This window comes from Balaenoptera acutorostrata, chromosome 13 (genome assembly GCF_949987535.1).
Source record: "Balaenoptera acutorostrata chromosome 13, mBalAcu1.1, whole genome shotgun sequence".
Taxonomy (NCBI): Eukaryota; Metazoa; Chordata; class Mammalia; order Artiodactyla; family Balaenopteridae; genus Balaenoptera; species Balaenoptera acutorostrata.
This window is the reverse complement of record NC_080076.1, coordinates 66287973-66304376: the sequence shown is the minus strand read 5'-3', so window position 1 is coordinate 66304376 and position 16404 is coordinate 66287973. Positions and strand designations below refer to the sequence as shown.

The window sequence follows — 16404 nt, the reverse complement described above, 5'->3', positions numbered from 1 at the left end:
CCTCACTTCCTTTCACAGCCTGTCCAAGGCTGCAGCCCTGGAAGCTTGGTTTCTGGGGGGCAGAGCTGTTGGGGGCAGTGGGAGGCCGAGAGCCCACCCCTAGGCTAGAAGGGTGTCACCAGGACGCCTGCCGCAGTCTGGTGACAGGTGGTTGCCCGCCCACTTGAGCATTTTCCCTGGTGAGGACCTCTTCTCTGAACTTTAGTCCAGTCCCAGGTGGCCATCTCAGCCCCAAGTAAAGCCTAGCACCTGGGGAGGGAGAGAGAGATGCCTGGACCTGCCAGGACCTCCTGCATCTGAGCATGTGGCGGGGAGGGGGCTCTGCATTTCCTCCAGGTGAGTCTCCAGGGCCATGCTCCTGCAGCAGGTGGGACCTGTGGGCGAGCAGGGCTTCCAGCACCAACCTCACTTCTGCACAGCCCAGCCTCCACCTGAACACCGCCCCTCCTTTGGGGTCCTCATACCACACCCCCTGTAGACCCCTAGGCCCGGGGATGGATCGGGATGAACCCCCAGTGCTCTGTTCTCTGTTCTTTCCCGGCCACCTGGGACAGCTGGGTCTTTGTCCCTGTGCCTTGCCTAGAGCCTGCTGCCCTGGCGCCCTGCCATGGAAGAGGGGGGCAGAGGGATGGTGTGCGCTCCTTGGTGGGAGGAAGGGCATGGGGGGGTGCAGGCAGCCAGCTGCTCTGGACTCCTTTGGGGGTACCCTAAAGACGGGCATGGGGGCGAGGCAGTCACTGTGTGTGTGACTGCTGTCTCGGGGCCCAGGTACCCCTGAGGAAACGTGCCCTACTCCCTAACCCCACGTGACATCATGCACTTACACTTCAGGTGGCAAGCCCAGGGTTGACCCTGATGGTCGCTTCCAGTGGGACAGGATGGCCACTTATCCAGTGTCATCCTCCTGCTCCCAAGGGTGAGGTGTGGGAATGTGCGTTTGGAGTAGGAACCCAGCACTTCCTGTCTCTGCCAGCACCTTGCAGGCCAGGGCTGCAGTCCCTGCAGACCCCAGAGGTTCCTGGGAAGGAGAGCCAGAAATGTCCGCCTCCGCCCCCAAAATGTGTCCGACATTGCTGGCGCTATCTCCCCACCCAGACACCAAGGCACAGCTTTTGCAAGAGACCTTTGGTCTGCAGTGGAGGCGGAGAAAGGTCTGTGAGGCCCCACAGGGCATGGGGTGGGGTAGACATGAAGCCTGGAAGGGATCCTGAGAGCTGGGCAGCAGCCTAGCCCTGCCACTGTCCGGCCTAGCATTCACCCACCGCCAGCAGCCCACCAGCTCCTGCCCCTGGGCCCAGGCAGCTGGCTCGCCAGCTTGGCAGGCTTTCAGGCCCTGCATTCAAGCCTTTGCTTCACTCGTGGCTCATCCCTTTCTGTGTGCAAAATCCTCACCCTTCAAAGTTGGCCTCCCCCAGGAAGTCATCCCAGCCAGAACTGGTTGGCCCAGGCTCCTGGCTCCCGCGGTCTGCATGCTGGTCAGTCATATGGGTGCCTGTGAATCCCCAGCTTCCTCAACCTGGTATTCACCTGGCACAGTCTGGGCAGACAGACGATCGTCCACTCCACCTGCACTCAGTCTCCCGATGGAGATGTGGTGGTTGGTACAGACGTGGGCCCTGCCCTCAACACCTGAACTCACCATCAAGTGCAAGGTGGCTGCGACAGGACACAGGTGGGAGGCTGTGGGTCTGAGACGAGCCTGGGGACGGTCCTGTCCTGCGGGCACCAGACACAGGTGGTACACGGATGGGGTGGGTAGAGATTTGTGACATTCAGGTGGTGCCCCCACAGAGGTGGGGCTGTGGGGCGGGAAGCAGCTCTGGGGGGAGATGAGGGAGTTTGAGATGCCTGTCCATGAACCCAGTCTAGCTAGGGTGATGCCTCTAAAGTCAGGAGCTGGGCGGAAAGTCAGGAGCTGGGCGGACAGTGCAGCCACACAGACCTCTGCTGGCCTCCATTGCTGGCAGCCAACGGGGGTTCCATGGGAGGGGCCCAGGCACTGCTGAATTCAGGGCCATGGCCAGGCAGAGCTGCCCAGAAGTGGTTGGCCTTTTTACTTGTCCCAGAGAAGTGTTTGCATTCATGACCACATGGGTGCAACTTCCCTGCCACCCTCCCCAACTGTGCCTCTGTCCTGCACCAGCATGGCTCAGGGAAGGGCCCTAACCTCCGAAGCTCCCTCCCATCCCAACTTCTGCCAGCCTGGTGATGCCCACAGCCTTGGGCCTTTCAGTGGCCCTTATTCCAGGCCCCCTCCTCCAGCCCCACCCTTCCGGATGGAGCCCCCGCATAACTGAGGCAGGACGCCACCTCCCCTCCTCAGCAGCTGCCCTCTCCCTGCCCAGGCCCTTCCACCAACTCTCAGGTCCTCAAAAGCCCAGCTCATCTTTTCGGGGACCTGTCTGCCCCACTTTTTGTTCCATCCCCAGCCCTGCCCGCCCTGCCCACCCCATGGGCCTGGGGTTGGGTCTGACCCCTCTGCTTCCTGGGCCCAGGGTTCCTCTTCCTCCTGGTCCCCCTAGGCCCTCCTCACCCCCTTTCTCTGCTGCCCCTGCTCTGCTCTGTGCTGTCACCCCAACCCTCCCGATGCAGGAGCTCCCACGACTCCAGCCCTGACTCCACCTTCTGGACTTTCTCCTTGGTGACTAGCGGCCTACAGCCCATCGTCACACCTTGACAGGGGCTGCAGGCAGGGTCTCAGTCCCGGAGCTGTCCCCCCACCACCACCATACCGCCTCCCTCAGCCTCCCCCACCTGCCTTTACCTCCATATTCTCTCGCAGAGCCATTCTGCTCCCGGCATCTCTCCAGTCTGTTTCTACAGGGCCCCCTTCACCCAGGCCTCTCTGGTCCAGACCGAGTCTACTCACAGGCCTCAAGCATCCGGCTCCGCAGTCGCTGCAGGCTTTGATTGCGCCCGGCGCTCGGGAGGCGCTGACCACACAGCCGGACATAGAAGGGCCTCACGGGGGGAGCAGAGGCCGGCTTGCAGCCTTGACCTGGCGGTTCCGAGGCACCGCTGGCCAGGGGGCTTTCGTGCGTCGCGCCTGGTTCCCACCGGCTTCCCGCCCCGGGCCTGGCCTCGCCGGGAGCGCGCAGGGGCCGTTTCTCTGGTGGGTGTCTGGGGAAGGGAGGGAAAGGCAAGGCGACCGGTGATTCCTCGGGAGGGCCCCTTCCAAGTTCGCCCCCAAGTATGCGCGCGGCCGCGTGGGGGCGGGGGCCGCGCGGAGGGGCGGTGGCGCGGCCGGAGGGTGGGGTCTGGCGCGCGGGGCGGGCGCTGCCGCCTGGCCGGCCGCGGCTGGCCCTGGATCAGGGAGCCGATGTGGAATTTCCTGCCCGGCCCGGCGCCCCTCCTGCCGCCCCCCGCCCGGCCGCGCACTCCGCTTCCGGCCGCTCTCGCTGCGGCCGCACCCGCGCCCGCGCCCGCCCCGCGCCTGCCCCGCGCCGCATGGAGGGCGCAGGGCCCCAGGGGGCCGGGCCGGCGCGGCGCCGGGGAGCCGGGGGGCCGCCGCCGCCGCCGCTGCCGCCGCTGCTGCTGCTGCTCTGGCTACTGCCCGGCCCCGCGGCGCCCCAGGAGCTGAGCCCGCGCGGCCGCAACGTGTGCCGCGCGCCCGGGTAGGAGCCGGCCGGGCTGGGGGAGGGGGCCGGAGGGACGCCCGGGGCTGGGGGGAGGGGACGCCCAGGACCTCCCTGAGCCAAACGCGCGGGCCCCTCGGGCCGCCCTCGCCGACGCCGGCTCCGCTCCAGGCCGAGCCTGGGCGCCGGGCCACGACGGTGCGTACGAGGATACCCCGGGCGAGAAGCGGGCGAGGGTAGAGCGGAGGGCAGCGGACGCCTGGAGGGCTGACACACGGGGTACGAAATTTCAGACCCAGGAAAAGGGACCCTTGGGCCGGATTGTGAAGGCCGCAAGAAGACGGGAAGCGCATTCCAAGCCCATGGCATGGCATGTGCAAGGGCTCAGGCACACGAGTGTGGCTCGAGCCGTGATGGAGGGAGGGTGAGCGTCCAGGAGAGATGGAGCGAGGCTCCTGAGAAGAGGGAGCCGCGGAGGTCTTGAGGCAGGCGAATCGGAAGGACAGATTTTTGTCTTAGAAAGAGCGGGCGCGGGTGGGAAGAGGGTGGTAATGGAGGTGGGCGTCGAGGAGCCTGAGCTCAGAGTGGACCAGAAGCGGGAATAGAAAGGACAATGACGTGCGCCGGCATCGGGAGGATGGGGGACTCCCGGGTGGGGATACGGGGTGCAGAGGGGCGGCGCAGAGGTGGGCGCCACGAGGAGCCGGGCTGGGGAAGCCAGTGTGGGACAGGAGGGGACAGGCCCTGCCGGAGGGCGCCGGGCCCAGGACCTTGCGCGGAGGGCGAAGAGCGCAGACCAGGACCCAGGAGTGGGCGCAGGAGTCGGAGGACCCGGTCGGTCTGTCAGAGGCCACTGCGAGGTCAAGGGCATCTTCGCGCGGGGGCGAGGAGCCGGCGTGAGGGGGTGCCTTGGCGCGGGCGGGGGGCGCCAGGCAGGCGGGAAGCTGGAGAAGCATCACGGGCTCCTGGCGGGTGCGGTGGGGGCGCCCTGGGCCGCAGGGCCCAGGGAGGCCGCGTCTGGGGGCAGGCGGTCGCGGCAGACAAGGGGCTGTGAGGGGCCGCGCGGGGTTTACGAGCTCGGATCCCGAGGCGCGCAGACCCCTCCCCGCTGCGAGCCCCGCCTCTGGGGCGGGGGCCGGCCTGGCCCGCCATCTGCTTCACATCGACGCCGCCGCCGCCGCCTCCCGGGCCTCCCGGGCCTCCCCGGCCCCAGGAATGCAGCGGCTGTGGCGGGCGGGGCCGCCTGGAGAGGGGGAGGGCGCGATCGTCGCCGGCCCTGTCCCTCCGCCACGGCCCTCCTTCCCTGTGGGGGTCCGTGCCGGCGGGTGCGGGGGAAATCCGATGGCAACCCAGAGCTGTCCGGAGCCTGCTCCACTCCGCCTCTCCCCGAGATGTCCCATCACGCGGCCTGTTCCAGTAGCCAAGAGCCTGGGTTGGGTTTCAGATCCTGGTGCCACCTCTCCCCATCTGAGTGGCCCCGGGCACAACGCTTAACCCTTCTGGGCCAGTCCATACTCCTGTCCAGTGGGGTTGGTGGTGGTAGAGGAGGGATAACTGTGATCCTGTGTGGAGCTGGTTAATGGGAAAGATGGCACTCCCCCATCCCCCCCAGGGTCTGGACCATCTCTTCATTACCTTTCCAAGGCTGGGCATTGCCAGGCTCCCACTAGCGTTCCCTCCCCCCGGAGTCAGGAGGACTAGGGCAGGGAGCAGCTCTCAGTCAGTAAAATCCCATACACTTACTGTGTGCAGGCCTCTTGTTGGTGCAGGGATACAGCTGTCCTGTGTGGAGGAGACACAGCAAATCATCTGACATCTGGCAAGGGCTGGGGAGGAGGTGTTCAGTTGCGGGGAGACCCAGTGGGAAGTGATAAGTGAGAGAGGCCCGTGGGAGAGGAGGCAGAGCAGGGTGGCGTCTGGGGCAGGGCCCTGAGTGCAGAGGGCCTGTTGGAAGCACAGGAAGGAGCCCTGGGGGCTGGGACGGGGATGGTGGAGGAGAGGCCACAGGGCGATGGGAACCCCCGTGGGCTTTGCACAGAAGAGGGGCAGGATGTGACCTGGGTTGGCTGTCAGGTGGCAGATGAACTGGGGCAGGAGGGCAGAAGGTGGGAGAGAACCAGGGAGGGTGAGGGTGGCTCTCACAAGGCTGGGCGGGCGACAAGTGGCCTGTCCCATCCTAGATCCAGTTTGGAAGATAGAGCTGGCGTGTTTCTCAATTGATCCACTCTGGGAGAGAGCAGAGTCCCCTCCCAACCTCCCAGCCTGGAAGGACAGTCTTTACCCTGAGATGGAGAAGACTCGGGGTGGGGGGCGCTAGTCAGGAGGAGGGCCCCCCTCGAGGCCTCTGAGGCATTGTCAGTGTCTCCATGGGACCTAGGGAGCTTCCCCAGGGAGCTAGAGTGGACAGAGCAGGGGAGGGAGGCAGGGGGTGGGGCAGAAACCAGGGGAGGGGTGCCCAGGGGGGAAGGAGGAGAGTGGGGCAGGCATGGAGTCCCAGGGGGCATGGAGGCAGAGGAGCTTCCTGTCTGGACGGGAGAGAACGGGACAGACACTGGCACAGTGAACAGGCAGTGCTCTTGGGGAGCTTTGCCGAGGTGGCTTGGGCAGGTTCAAGATGAAGTTTTAAATCACCGCAGCATCATTTGCAGTAACAGTGATCTATGGAGGGGGCAGCCTGCAGCACAGCCTGCTTGCTGAGCGGCCTGGATTGACACCCCAGGGTCCTGCCCTAGTGTAGGAGCTACCCCTGCACTGGGCCATCTTTCTTGTCATCTCACTTTCATAAGATCTGGGAAAATGGGCCTGCCAACCTAGCCTGGCCTTTTCTGCCAGCCCGTCCCAGAAGGAAAAGTCCCACAGACTCATCCTCCACGTGGGCTCTGTCCTGCCGGGGAGCAGGCTTGTTAGCTCTGTTGGGTGGGGCCTGGGCACCAGCCATGCTGGGGGGACCAGGTGAACTCAGGGACTTCCTAGAGCCTGCTCAGCATGGGCTGGAGCTCACAGCACAGCCTCGGCTGAGCTCATAGTTTGTGCTGGACACATCTTGACTCTCTTAATCCTCCTGCCAAACCTATGGGCCCCATTCTACAGATTTAGCAGCTGGAGCTCAGAGAGGTAAAGTTCTGTGCCCAAGGTCACACAGCAAGTGGCAGACCCAGGCATCCAATCCACCTTAGTGTGGCCCTAAAACCAGGCTCCCAACCCGATTACAGAGCCATGCAGCCAGGTCGTCCAGGATGGAAGGTGGTCAGTGTTCCTGGGCCATCCCAGCAGGCCATCTGGTGAGGCTGCCTGCAGGAGGGACCTCTACAGAGGCTCTCCATCCAGAGACCTGGGTTCAGATTGGCAGAAAAGGCAGGAGGGTGATGGGCCCTCAGACCTGGGTCTCCCTACAGATGGCCATCTCGGAGCCCCAGGACAGGGCTGGGTGGGTGGGGACAATGGGGGCCAGAAAATCCAGGCCTGCTTAGTGTTCCTGTCTCTGGTTTCCAGTTTTATTTGTGGAAAATAAGCTGGCCCATTCCTTGAAGTTTGGGGTTTTATGGGTCCTGTTCCCCAGGTCCCATATCTTTGGCCCAAAGGAGAATCCAGCCCTTTCTGGGAGAGGGGGCTCCCTTGGAGTCCGGGGGCCCCATCCAGGGTGTGGTGATCATTTCGAGCTGGGAACGGTTGGGGGGCATCTTCTGAGGGGTGTGATATGGGGCAGCTGCAGCCTTTCCCTTCTCAGGCCATCCCACCCCCACCCCAGGGTCCTCAGGCCCCTCCCACCTCCTCCCACCACCACATCCCGGTTCTAGATTCACATCCTTCCCAAGAGGCCCTCTCCTTTTCTCTGAAGTGTGAATGGTGGCTGTGTGCTTTTTGCATTTGGCTGAAGTTCTAGGTCTGATGGGACCCTGCAGAACTGCAGCCTGAGTGTCTGTTCCTTCTCAGCCTCCTTTGCCCCACAGTGTGGGCACACCCCACATCAGCCCTCATGGCCCTCACCAGTGGCCATGGCTTCACTTGGGCAGGGCCTCCAAACCTTTGTGCCTACACACCTCATCAGCCCAGGGCTTGGGAGGCTGCACCACCCTGATATGGGACACAAATTTTTTACCTCCTGTACTATGTAAAGCCAAATAAAATTAAACAAGATTTTATGAAATTTCACGGAGAGGACATTCTAATGTTGCCTTCCTCCAGCCCAAGTCTCGCCCTGGTGCTCTGCAGCCCTCAGTTTTACTCTCCTTACTCAGATGGAGGACTCCCTGGGTGTACCTTGCCCCTCCCCAAGTGGACACCTTGCTGTGTCCACCTCGCTCAGAGACTACCCATCTGCTTTGGTGCTCCAGTTGGGCATCCAGATGTGCCCACCCGGCCCAGCCAGTCCTGGCACTGTCCAGGTCACGTCATATCTGGATCCCTGACACCCATCTGGCCAGACCCCCACCCCCAGGGATGCCCTAGACCTCTATGCCTGAGCAGGTCCTGGAGGCCCAGGGACCTTTGCCCCACCCCCACCTCACTGCTGCCCCTCCTGGGACATGTGGGGTCTCTTCTCTGGCCTAGTGGATGGGGGAAGAGGGCACAGATCAGGAGGAGTGGCGAGACCCCTTGTAGAGGGAACTGGGAAGTCCTTGGAGGTGGTCTGCCATCTGCTGCCTCCCAGTGTCCGTTCTAGAGGGCTGGAATTTGTGTCTTATTCGCTTCGAGTCTCCCGAACCTACAGCAGTGCCGGCCACACAGCAGGGCCTTGATAACCACCTCCCTAGGGCAGGGTGGAGGTTGCTGGGGGACCCAGCGAGGACTAGGAGTGGGTCCCGAGCTCAGGCGCCCTCTCTCTGCCTGCAGCTCCCAGGAGCTCACTTGCTGCGCTGGCTGGAGGCAGCAGGGGGACGAGTGTGGGATCGGTGAGTAGGGCACCCTGGGACTTGGGCAGGGGGCGGGGTCACGGAGAGGAGGGTTAGTGTGGGGGCTGAACTCGCAACAACTTGGGCACGTCTCGTTCGCAGCTGTGTGCGAAGGCAACTCCACGTGCTCGGAGAACGAGGTGTGCGTGCGGCCGGGCGAGTGCCGCTGCCGCCATGGCTACTTCGGTGCCAACTGCGACACCAGTGAGCGCGGATTGTGGCGGGCACGGGGCAGTGGGGCAGGATCCCAGAGATGGGCGGGGCCTGAACTGGAGGCGGGGCCTGTGAGTGGGCGGGGCCTGAGTCGGGGGCGGGGGGCTGGACGCGGGCAGGTTCGGGCTGGGTCTGGGCCCCCACGCGAGCACCTGGGCCTTCCACCCTCTCCGCTCGCTCTGCAGAGTGCCCGCGCCAGTTCTGGGGTCCCGACTGCAAGGAGCTGTGTGTCTGCCACCCACACGGGCAGTGCGAGGACGTGACGGGCCAGTGTACATGTCACGCGCGGCGCTGGGGCGCACGCTGCGAGCATGCGTGCCAATGCCAGCACGGCGCGTGCCACCCGCGGAGCGGCGCGTGTCGCTGCGAGCCTGGCTGGTGGGGCCCACAGTGCGCCAGCGCGTGCTACTGCAGCGCCACGTCGCGCTGCGACCCACAGACGGGCGCGTGCCTCTGCCACGCAGGCTGGTGGGGCCGCAGCTGCAACAACCAGTGTGCCTGCAACACGTCGCCGTGCGAGCAACAGAGCGGCCGCTGCCAGTGCCGCGAGCGCACGTTCGGCGCGCGCTGCGAGCGCTATTGCCAGTGCTTCCGCGGCCGCTGCCATCCGGTGGACGGCACGTGCGCGTGCGAGCCCGGTTACCGGGGCAAGTACTGCCGCGAGCCTTGCCCTGCCGGCTTCTACGGCCTGGGCTGCCGCCGCCGGTAAGCGCGGGCCCCGGCCGGGGAGGGAGAGGAGGGGCAGGCGCCGAGGGAGCCGGGGTGAGGTGGCCCGGACCCCGCCTAGCCTCCCGCCCCTTCCCCAGATGCGGCCAGTGCAAGGGCCAGCAGCCATGCACGGTGGCCGAGGGCCGTTGCCTGACGTGCGAGCCCGGCTGGAACGGCACCAAGTGCGATCAGCCGTGCGCCACCGGCTTCTACGGCGAGGGCTGCGGCCACCGCTGCCCGCCGTGTCGCGACGGGCACGCCTGCAACCACGTAACCGGCAAGTGCACGCGCTGCAACGCGGGCTGGATCGGTGACCGGTGAGCAACCCGTGTCCGCCCCAGACACGCAGACCCCAGCCGGCCTACCCCGATTGCCCTCCGCGGAGGGCTCTGTGGCTTAAGGGTCGTTTGCCCTGTTTCCGCTGACGCCCCCTCCCCGCGTTCCGAGGTGTGAGACCAAGTGCAGCAATGGCACCTACGGCGAGGACTGCGCGTTCGTGTGCGCCGACTGCGGCAGCGGCCACTGCGACTTCCAGTCGGGACGTTGCCTATGCAGCCCAGGCGTCCACGGGCCCCAGTGAGTGCCCGGGGACCCAAGGGGTTTGAGGGGTCTGTATCCGGCACTGGGCTCCAGCCAGACCCCAGGTGCTGCTGTGTTGGCCGACCAGGCGGGACCCAGGCTTGGCCCCTCAGCCTTGGCCCCCATACTTCAGCTAGGGAGCGACAACAGGCTCTTTGGGGCAGTTTCCTGCCCTGGGGTGGAGCCGGCGCTCGAGCGGGATCTGGCGACCAGGTCAGCCTGTGGCCAGTGGGCTCCTTGAAGGCTGCAGGGCTGAGGTGACCCGGAGATGATGTGGAATGAGCAGGGACCTCCACGTACAGCCAAGGATCTCGTCTGGCAGCCCCTTTTTCCCCCACAGAAGAGTCAGCCCCAGCAATGGGCACTGCGGCCAGTGTCCACGACCCGTCCCCCAGACTCCGTCTCGCTGGAGTGCACACATTTGTTTCCAAAACATTGATCACTCAGGGTGTGCTGGAGGTGGGGGTGGGCTGCAGTTCCCAGAGAATGGAGAACCCGGGGCCGGGGCTGGCTGGCCGCGGGGGCGAGGGCGGGAGGCGTAACCGAGGGCCGCTTGGCGCTCCCAGACCCCACGCCCCTCCCTGACCTCGCGCCCCCGCAGCTGTAACCTGACTTGCCCGCCCGGGCTCCACGGCGTGGACTGCGCCCAGGCCTGCAGCTGCCACGAGGACTCGTGCGACCCGGTCACCGGTGCCTGCCGCCTGGGTGAGTGGGTGGGGGCGACCCGGCGGGGGCGTGGGGGCTGCCGGCACCTCGCTGACCCTGTGACCCCCACAGAGACCAACCAGCGAAAGGGCGTGATGGGCGCGGGCGCGCTGCTCGCCCTGCTCCTCGGCCTGCTGCTCTCGCTGCTCGGCTGCTGCTGCGCCTGCCGCGGCAAGGACCCTGCGCGCGGGTGAGGCTTCCAGGTCCCTCCCTCCCCCGGTTCCGGCCGCGCGGGGTCTGCAGCACTGCGCGCCCTTCCCGGCCCCGCCCTGGGGGGCCGCACCCTTCGTTAGCTCAGGCCCCGCCCTCCCTGAGTTTCTGCTCCCGTGGGCCTCTCCCGGCCTTAGGCCCCGCCCCTCCGCTCAGGCCCCGCCCTCCCTGTGGGTGGGCTCCCACGGGCTCGCCCCGCCCCTCTGGCAAGGCGCGGCCGCGCCCCTTCGCTCAGGCCCCGCCCCCGCAGGGAGCTCTCGCTTGGGAGGAAGAAGGCGCCGCAGCGACTATGCGGGCGCTTCAGCCGCATCAGTATGAAGCTGCCCCGGATCCCGCTCCGCAGGCAGAAGCTGCCCAAGGTCGTAGGTAAGGATGACGTAGGTAAGGAGTCTCCGAGGAACACCCCCCGACGCAGGAGGCTGCTGGGAAATGGGTGTGACGGGGTCGGTGTAGGAACTGCAGGGCCTTGAGTGTCGATGTGGGGGCGTAGGGAGGTGCGACCAGGGGGAGGAAAGAAAGAATGCGGATGCAGGGGAGCCCTGGAGGAAGGCAGGAGTCCTACGTGTGCGGGCAGGTGTGGGCCGTGTCTCGGTGACTGTGACTGCATGTGTGGTGTGGTGGGGCAGTGTGGACTGGACATCCGCGGCCGTCAGGCCCCCGCAGTCTGCGGGAGTGAGTACACTGTCAGTCCTGATGCGAGCCGCAGGTGGACGCGGGCACCTGTGAGTGGGAATGCCCTGCCACAGGAAGACCCGCCCCCGGCCCGGATCCCCAGCTGTGCCCTCAGGCTGGTCCCTCGGCCCCCACCCTACCTCAGGACGGGGCTGGGTGCGGGGCGGTGCTGCTTCTCTCCTGCCTGCACTGACTCACACCGGGGTGGAGTCTCTCTGCGTCTTTCCCACTTGTTTCCAAACATGAGGGGGATGGGGAGATGAAGTCTCCTGGGAGGTAAAGATGCAGACAGCTGAGAAAACCCCTGGGCCCACTCAGCAGAGTGGGATCTATGGGCACAGATGTGGGGGCTGGAACCCACATCCCATTTGTGAGAGGGGAACAGGCTGGCCAGCCTCTGGGATTTCCCCCGTTGTGGGGTCTATGTCTGTGGAGGCCGTGCCTAGGGGTGCAGCCTGCTGAGACGGCTGAGCCAAAGGGTGGCTTCACCACTGCACATTTGCATTCAAAAACTGCTGCAAGACAGGGTCTGAAGCGTGGCTTGGAGGCCCTGATGGCCTCTCCCAGCCAGGTGCTCTCTCTTTTCCCAACTTTCGGCCCGACCTCGCTCAGCTCCGTGGCCGTACACTAGCCTGTTGAATTGCCTGTCCCACCCACTATCTTGGGGTAGGGCTGGCTTGGGTCCCTCCATCATTTGTGGCAGGAGGGCTTGCAAGGGCACTGGCTGGGGCAGGCGGGGCCCCTGGCAGCTATGCCTCCCTCCTTCCCCAGTGGCCCATCACGACCTGGATAACACGCTCAACTGCAGCTTCCTGGAGCCGCCCTCGGGGCTGGAGCAGCCCTCGCCATCATGGTCCTCCCGGGCCTCCTTCTCCTCCTTTGACACCACGGATGAAGGCCCTGTATACTGCGTACCCCACGAGGGTGAGTACCCCTCTGCTTGGTGTGAGGACCCCCCTCACTCTGACCCAGTGAAAGGTTCCAGCTGAAATATCTATGCTCTGAGGGACAGGCAGCATGGGGAGGAAGGGCTAGTGATGCTGTTAACTGGGGGGTGGATACACAGTTGAGGTTGCAGAGTGGGCTTCTTTGCTGCCCAGCACCAGACTGGGGTAGGGTCTGGGGAGATAGCCACAGCCCAGGTTCACTTCTGGGGAGACCAGGCAGAGAAAATTCCGGGCCTGGGGAGGAGGTGGCAGAGGAGACAGGAAATGGGGTTTTCAGGATATGGGGACACACTTTCACCTGAAGCCTTGGCTCACAAACATCAAGAAGCAGCCTGAATAGCTGGGCTTCTGGCCTCTCTCTTCCCCAGACCATCCCCGTGAGTGACCTTGGGCAGGTGACTAACCTCTGAGCCTTAGAAGGCCTTTCTCTTAAAGAAGAACTATGAATCGAGGGTCAAATGTGGTGATGGTGGCCCCCCAGGCTGGGGATGTGGTGGGGGAGGGGTGCGAGTCCAGGCCGAGTTGGGGCTGCAGCCCAGGAATGAGCCCCACTACCCCAGCCCTCCGCCCCCGGGGCTCTGAGCTAAGTTTGTGGTCAGTGCAGTGAATGTGCCAGGCATGTCTGGATGCCACGGCGACTAAGCGCCAGCTGGGGTGGGAAGAGGAGGGGAGGTGGGGCGCCAGCGAGGGTTTGCTCTTGGAGGCTGGAGGGCCAAGCTCTTTCCGGAGGAGGTGACCGCCCCGCTCTTCCCTTGTCAGAGGCGGCAACCGAGAGCCGGGACGCGGAGGCCCCCACCGCCCCAGCCCCTGCCCCTGCCGAGGCGCTGGCTTCGTCCCCTGCACCGGTGACTACGCCCGCGGAGGAGGCCACGCCCCTCCGCGCGTCCTCCGACAGCGAGCGGTCGGCGTCGAGCGGGGACGGGCCCGGCGGGGCGCTGTATGCGCGTGTGGCCCGGCGCGAGGCCCGGCCGGCCCGGGTCCGGGGCGAGGCCCGAGGCCTGTCGCTTTCGCCATCGCCCGAGCGCAGGAAGCCGCCGCCGCCCGACCCCGCCACCAAGCCCAAGGTGTCCTGGATCCACGGCAAGCACGGTGCCGCCGCCGCGCGTGCGCCGTCGCCGCCACCCGCGGGTCCCGAGGCCGCTCCCAGCCCCAGCAAGAGGAAACGGACGCCCAGCGACACGTCGGCGCGGCCGGACGAGCCCTGCAGCCCCAGGGCCCGCGACCCGACGCTGCGGCCCCCGGGGCTGGCCGAGGAGGGGCCGGCCCTCGCCGCACCCTCGCCGCCCCGGGCTCGGGCGCGTGGCCGTGGCCCGGGCCTCTCAGAGCCCACGGACGCTGGCGGTCCCCCGCGCAGCGCACCTGAGGCCGCCTCCATGCTGGCCGCCGAGCTGCGCGACAAGACTCGCAGCCTGGGCCGCGCCGAGGGGGCCGTGGGCACGCAGGGCCCCCGAGAGAAGCCGGCGCCGCCGCAGAAGGCCAAGCGCTCGGTGCCTCCCGCCTCGCCGGCCCGCGCGCCCCCCGCGCCCGAGGCCCCAGGGCCCGAGAAGGCGGCAGCGGGCACGCCCGGATCCGACACCCCCCGAAAGAAGACCCCCATCCAGAAGCCGCCTCGCAAGAAGAGCCGGGAGGTGGCTGGCGAGCCGGGCCGGGTGGGCGCGCCCACCCTGTAGTAGGGCGGCCCCGCCGTGCCTGCAGCTCCCCGGCTTAGCAGCGCTGCTTGCCACCCCGCGTCCCGTGTGCGCCCGGCGTCTCCCGCGGGGGCCCCAGCCCAGAGCAGCCTGGCGGGAGGCTGCGTCTCACTGGCTCAGGCCCAACGGCTCTCCAGGATGGGGTCCCGCGCTCGGGCAGGAAGCCCCATCCCAGTGGCTAAGGCCTGACAGACGCTTTGCTGGCCCCTCCCTTCCCATGGCCTGCCTGTGGAGGGCTCCCACCAGCCCGGGTCTCAAAGGCCAAGGGCAGGAGGGCTCTGCCTAAAGAACACCTCTCACTGGCCAAGAGTGCCTTGGCTGGGTCACCTTCTCACTGGCTGAGGCCAGAAGCACTTCCACCCTGGCAGCCTCTCTCTGGCCAGGGCCTGGCGCCTCTGGCTGGAGGTTCCCTTCTGTGACCCTAGCCAGAGGCTACTTCCACTGGCCGAGCCCCAGGGCACCTGGTTGACCGGAGCCTGGGGAGAAGGGCTGGTCTCTGCTCCTCAGGAGGCTTGGCTGTCTCCCCACCCACCCCAGCCCCACCCACGCTCTCCCAGCCCCAGCCTCCCCAGCCCTGGCCCCTCCGCTGTCGAGCTGGTTTTGATGGCCTCCCACCACCCCACATGCCTGGGAATCCGAGGGGCAACTCCAGTGGCCTGTGGAGACGTATTTATAGGCCCCCGGCAGGGCTGCTTCCACCCCATCCGGGTGCCCCAGGATGGGCTCCTCCCGGCAGGGGCTTGGCCAAAGCTTTCTTAATAAAGTGCCTTTTTTCCCCCCGTGCTCTGACTGCTTCCTATCTGCTGGGCCTCTGACAAGGATGTCCCCCCAAAAGAAATTGCACCAGGACCCCTCGACCCAAGTGGAGCCTGGGAGCCCAGGTGTGGGTCTCCCAGGACCACGCTGGAAGTGGGTCATGTCCATCTGCCCATCCTTCACCTGTTTATCAAGTTTACTGGGCACCCACCTCGGCCCGCCCCATCCTGGACTGGCAACCTGGGATGAAGGGTATGTAGGAGCAGATAGAGTGGCACCCTTGGCTACGAGGAAGGAGCTGGTGCGTGGGGCTGCTTCTGCCCTGCACCTTCCCCACTGCCCACTGCTGTTACACTTGGGGCCTTGAGCTGTTTGGTGTGGCTGGGGTGGGTCAGAGGCTGGGGCCAGGGGGCAGCAGGCCACGGGCACAGCCTCCAGCCGGGCCGTATCTGGCACAAACAAGACAGTCTGGCACCGCACAGAGCTGCGCTGTCCATCTCAATGGGCTCCCTGTCCTCAGCCGGAAACTCTCCCGGCCCGAGAGGTGGGGGGAGGGGGAGAGCCCGCCTGGCCCAGAGCCCTGGCTGGCCCTGCTGGCAGTCCCCCCCACTCCCCTGCTCCCCCGCCCAACCTCAGCCTGCTCCCACTCTGGCCTGGCCTTCTTTCTGTGGCCATTTGTCCTAATGTCTTCACTGCTTCTGGCCCTCAGGATGGCCTCGCAAGTGACCTTCCTGAGCTCCAAAGCCTCACTTTTCTACGGTGTCCGCTGTCCCTCGTCCATCTGGGCTCCTCCCATCTCCCTGCCTCTGCCTAGCAGGCCTTTTCCTCACCTTTTGCTGCCAGCTCTTTCGATTGGAGATTCTGCCAAGATTCTCCATTCATCTCCCCACCCCCGCCCCGTAGCCCCCAGCACGACCAGAGTCTGACCAGTGCTGGCAGCTCAGGGATCTCACCTGGCAAGTTTCTTGCCCTCTGGCCAGATGCCACGTGGAGGTAAACGTCAGTGACATGTACAGGGGCTGAGCCACCTGAGTGGAGATGGCCTCATGGCACAGGCGGGACATCTGGTGTGGCTCCTGTGGCTGTAGTCCCTGCATCTGGCCTGGTCAGGCAGCACGTGGAAGGCAGGCTCCCTGTCCCCGGGGCACGCACCTTCCCTCGAGCCAGCTGGGCACCCTCCCAGCCGTGGCCCTGCGCCTGGCCAGCCTCATCCCTTCCGGCACCAGGCCATGCTGGCTGCCGGGGCTGAGAACACAGGCTTAACGTCAGCCAGGAAGGGCAGCTGCCCAGCTGGGCTCAGCAAGGGTAGGGCAGTGGCTGAGGAAGGTGGTAGAGGCAGTGAGGTGGTTCGGGCCACAGTCTTGCCGTGCACCCCCCACCCACCATGTGCCACCCTGCCACTCCCCAACCCCCGAACCCCTGCTCCAGCTCGCCTGCTCCCTGGCCTGGATCAGCACCG

General features: G+C 65.9%; 1 protein-coding gene across 1 annotated transcript; it reads left to right on the top strand.

Annotated features, from left to right (window-relative positions):
* The first annotated feature begins 3373 nt into the window (after positions 1 to 3373).
* On the top strand, positions 3374 to 14971 carry SCARF2 (scavenger receptor class F member 2). Its single transcript, XM_057526338.1, has 11 exons — positions 3374 to 3614; positions 8409 to 8467; positions 8570 to 8671; positions 8866 to 9385; positions 9487 to 9705; positions 9836 to 9964; positions 10569 to 10672; positions 10745 to 10862; positions 11133 to 11248; positions 12326 to 12478; positions 13261 to 14971. Exons 1-11 carry the CDS (start codon positions 3448 to 3450, stop codon positions 14169 to 14171), a joined length of 2598 nt encoding a protein of 865 aa, XP_057382321.1. The 5' UTR covers positions 3374 to 3447; the 3' UTR covers positions 14172 to 14971.
* Positions 14972 to 16404: the final 1433 nt, after the last annotated feature.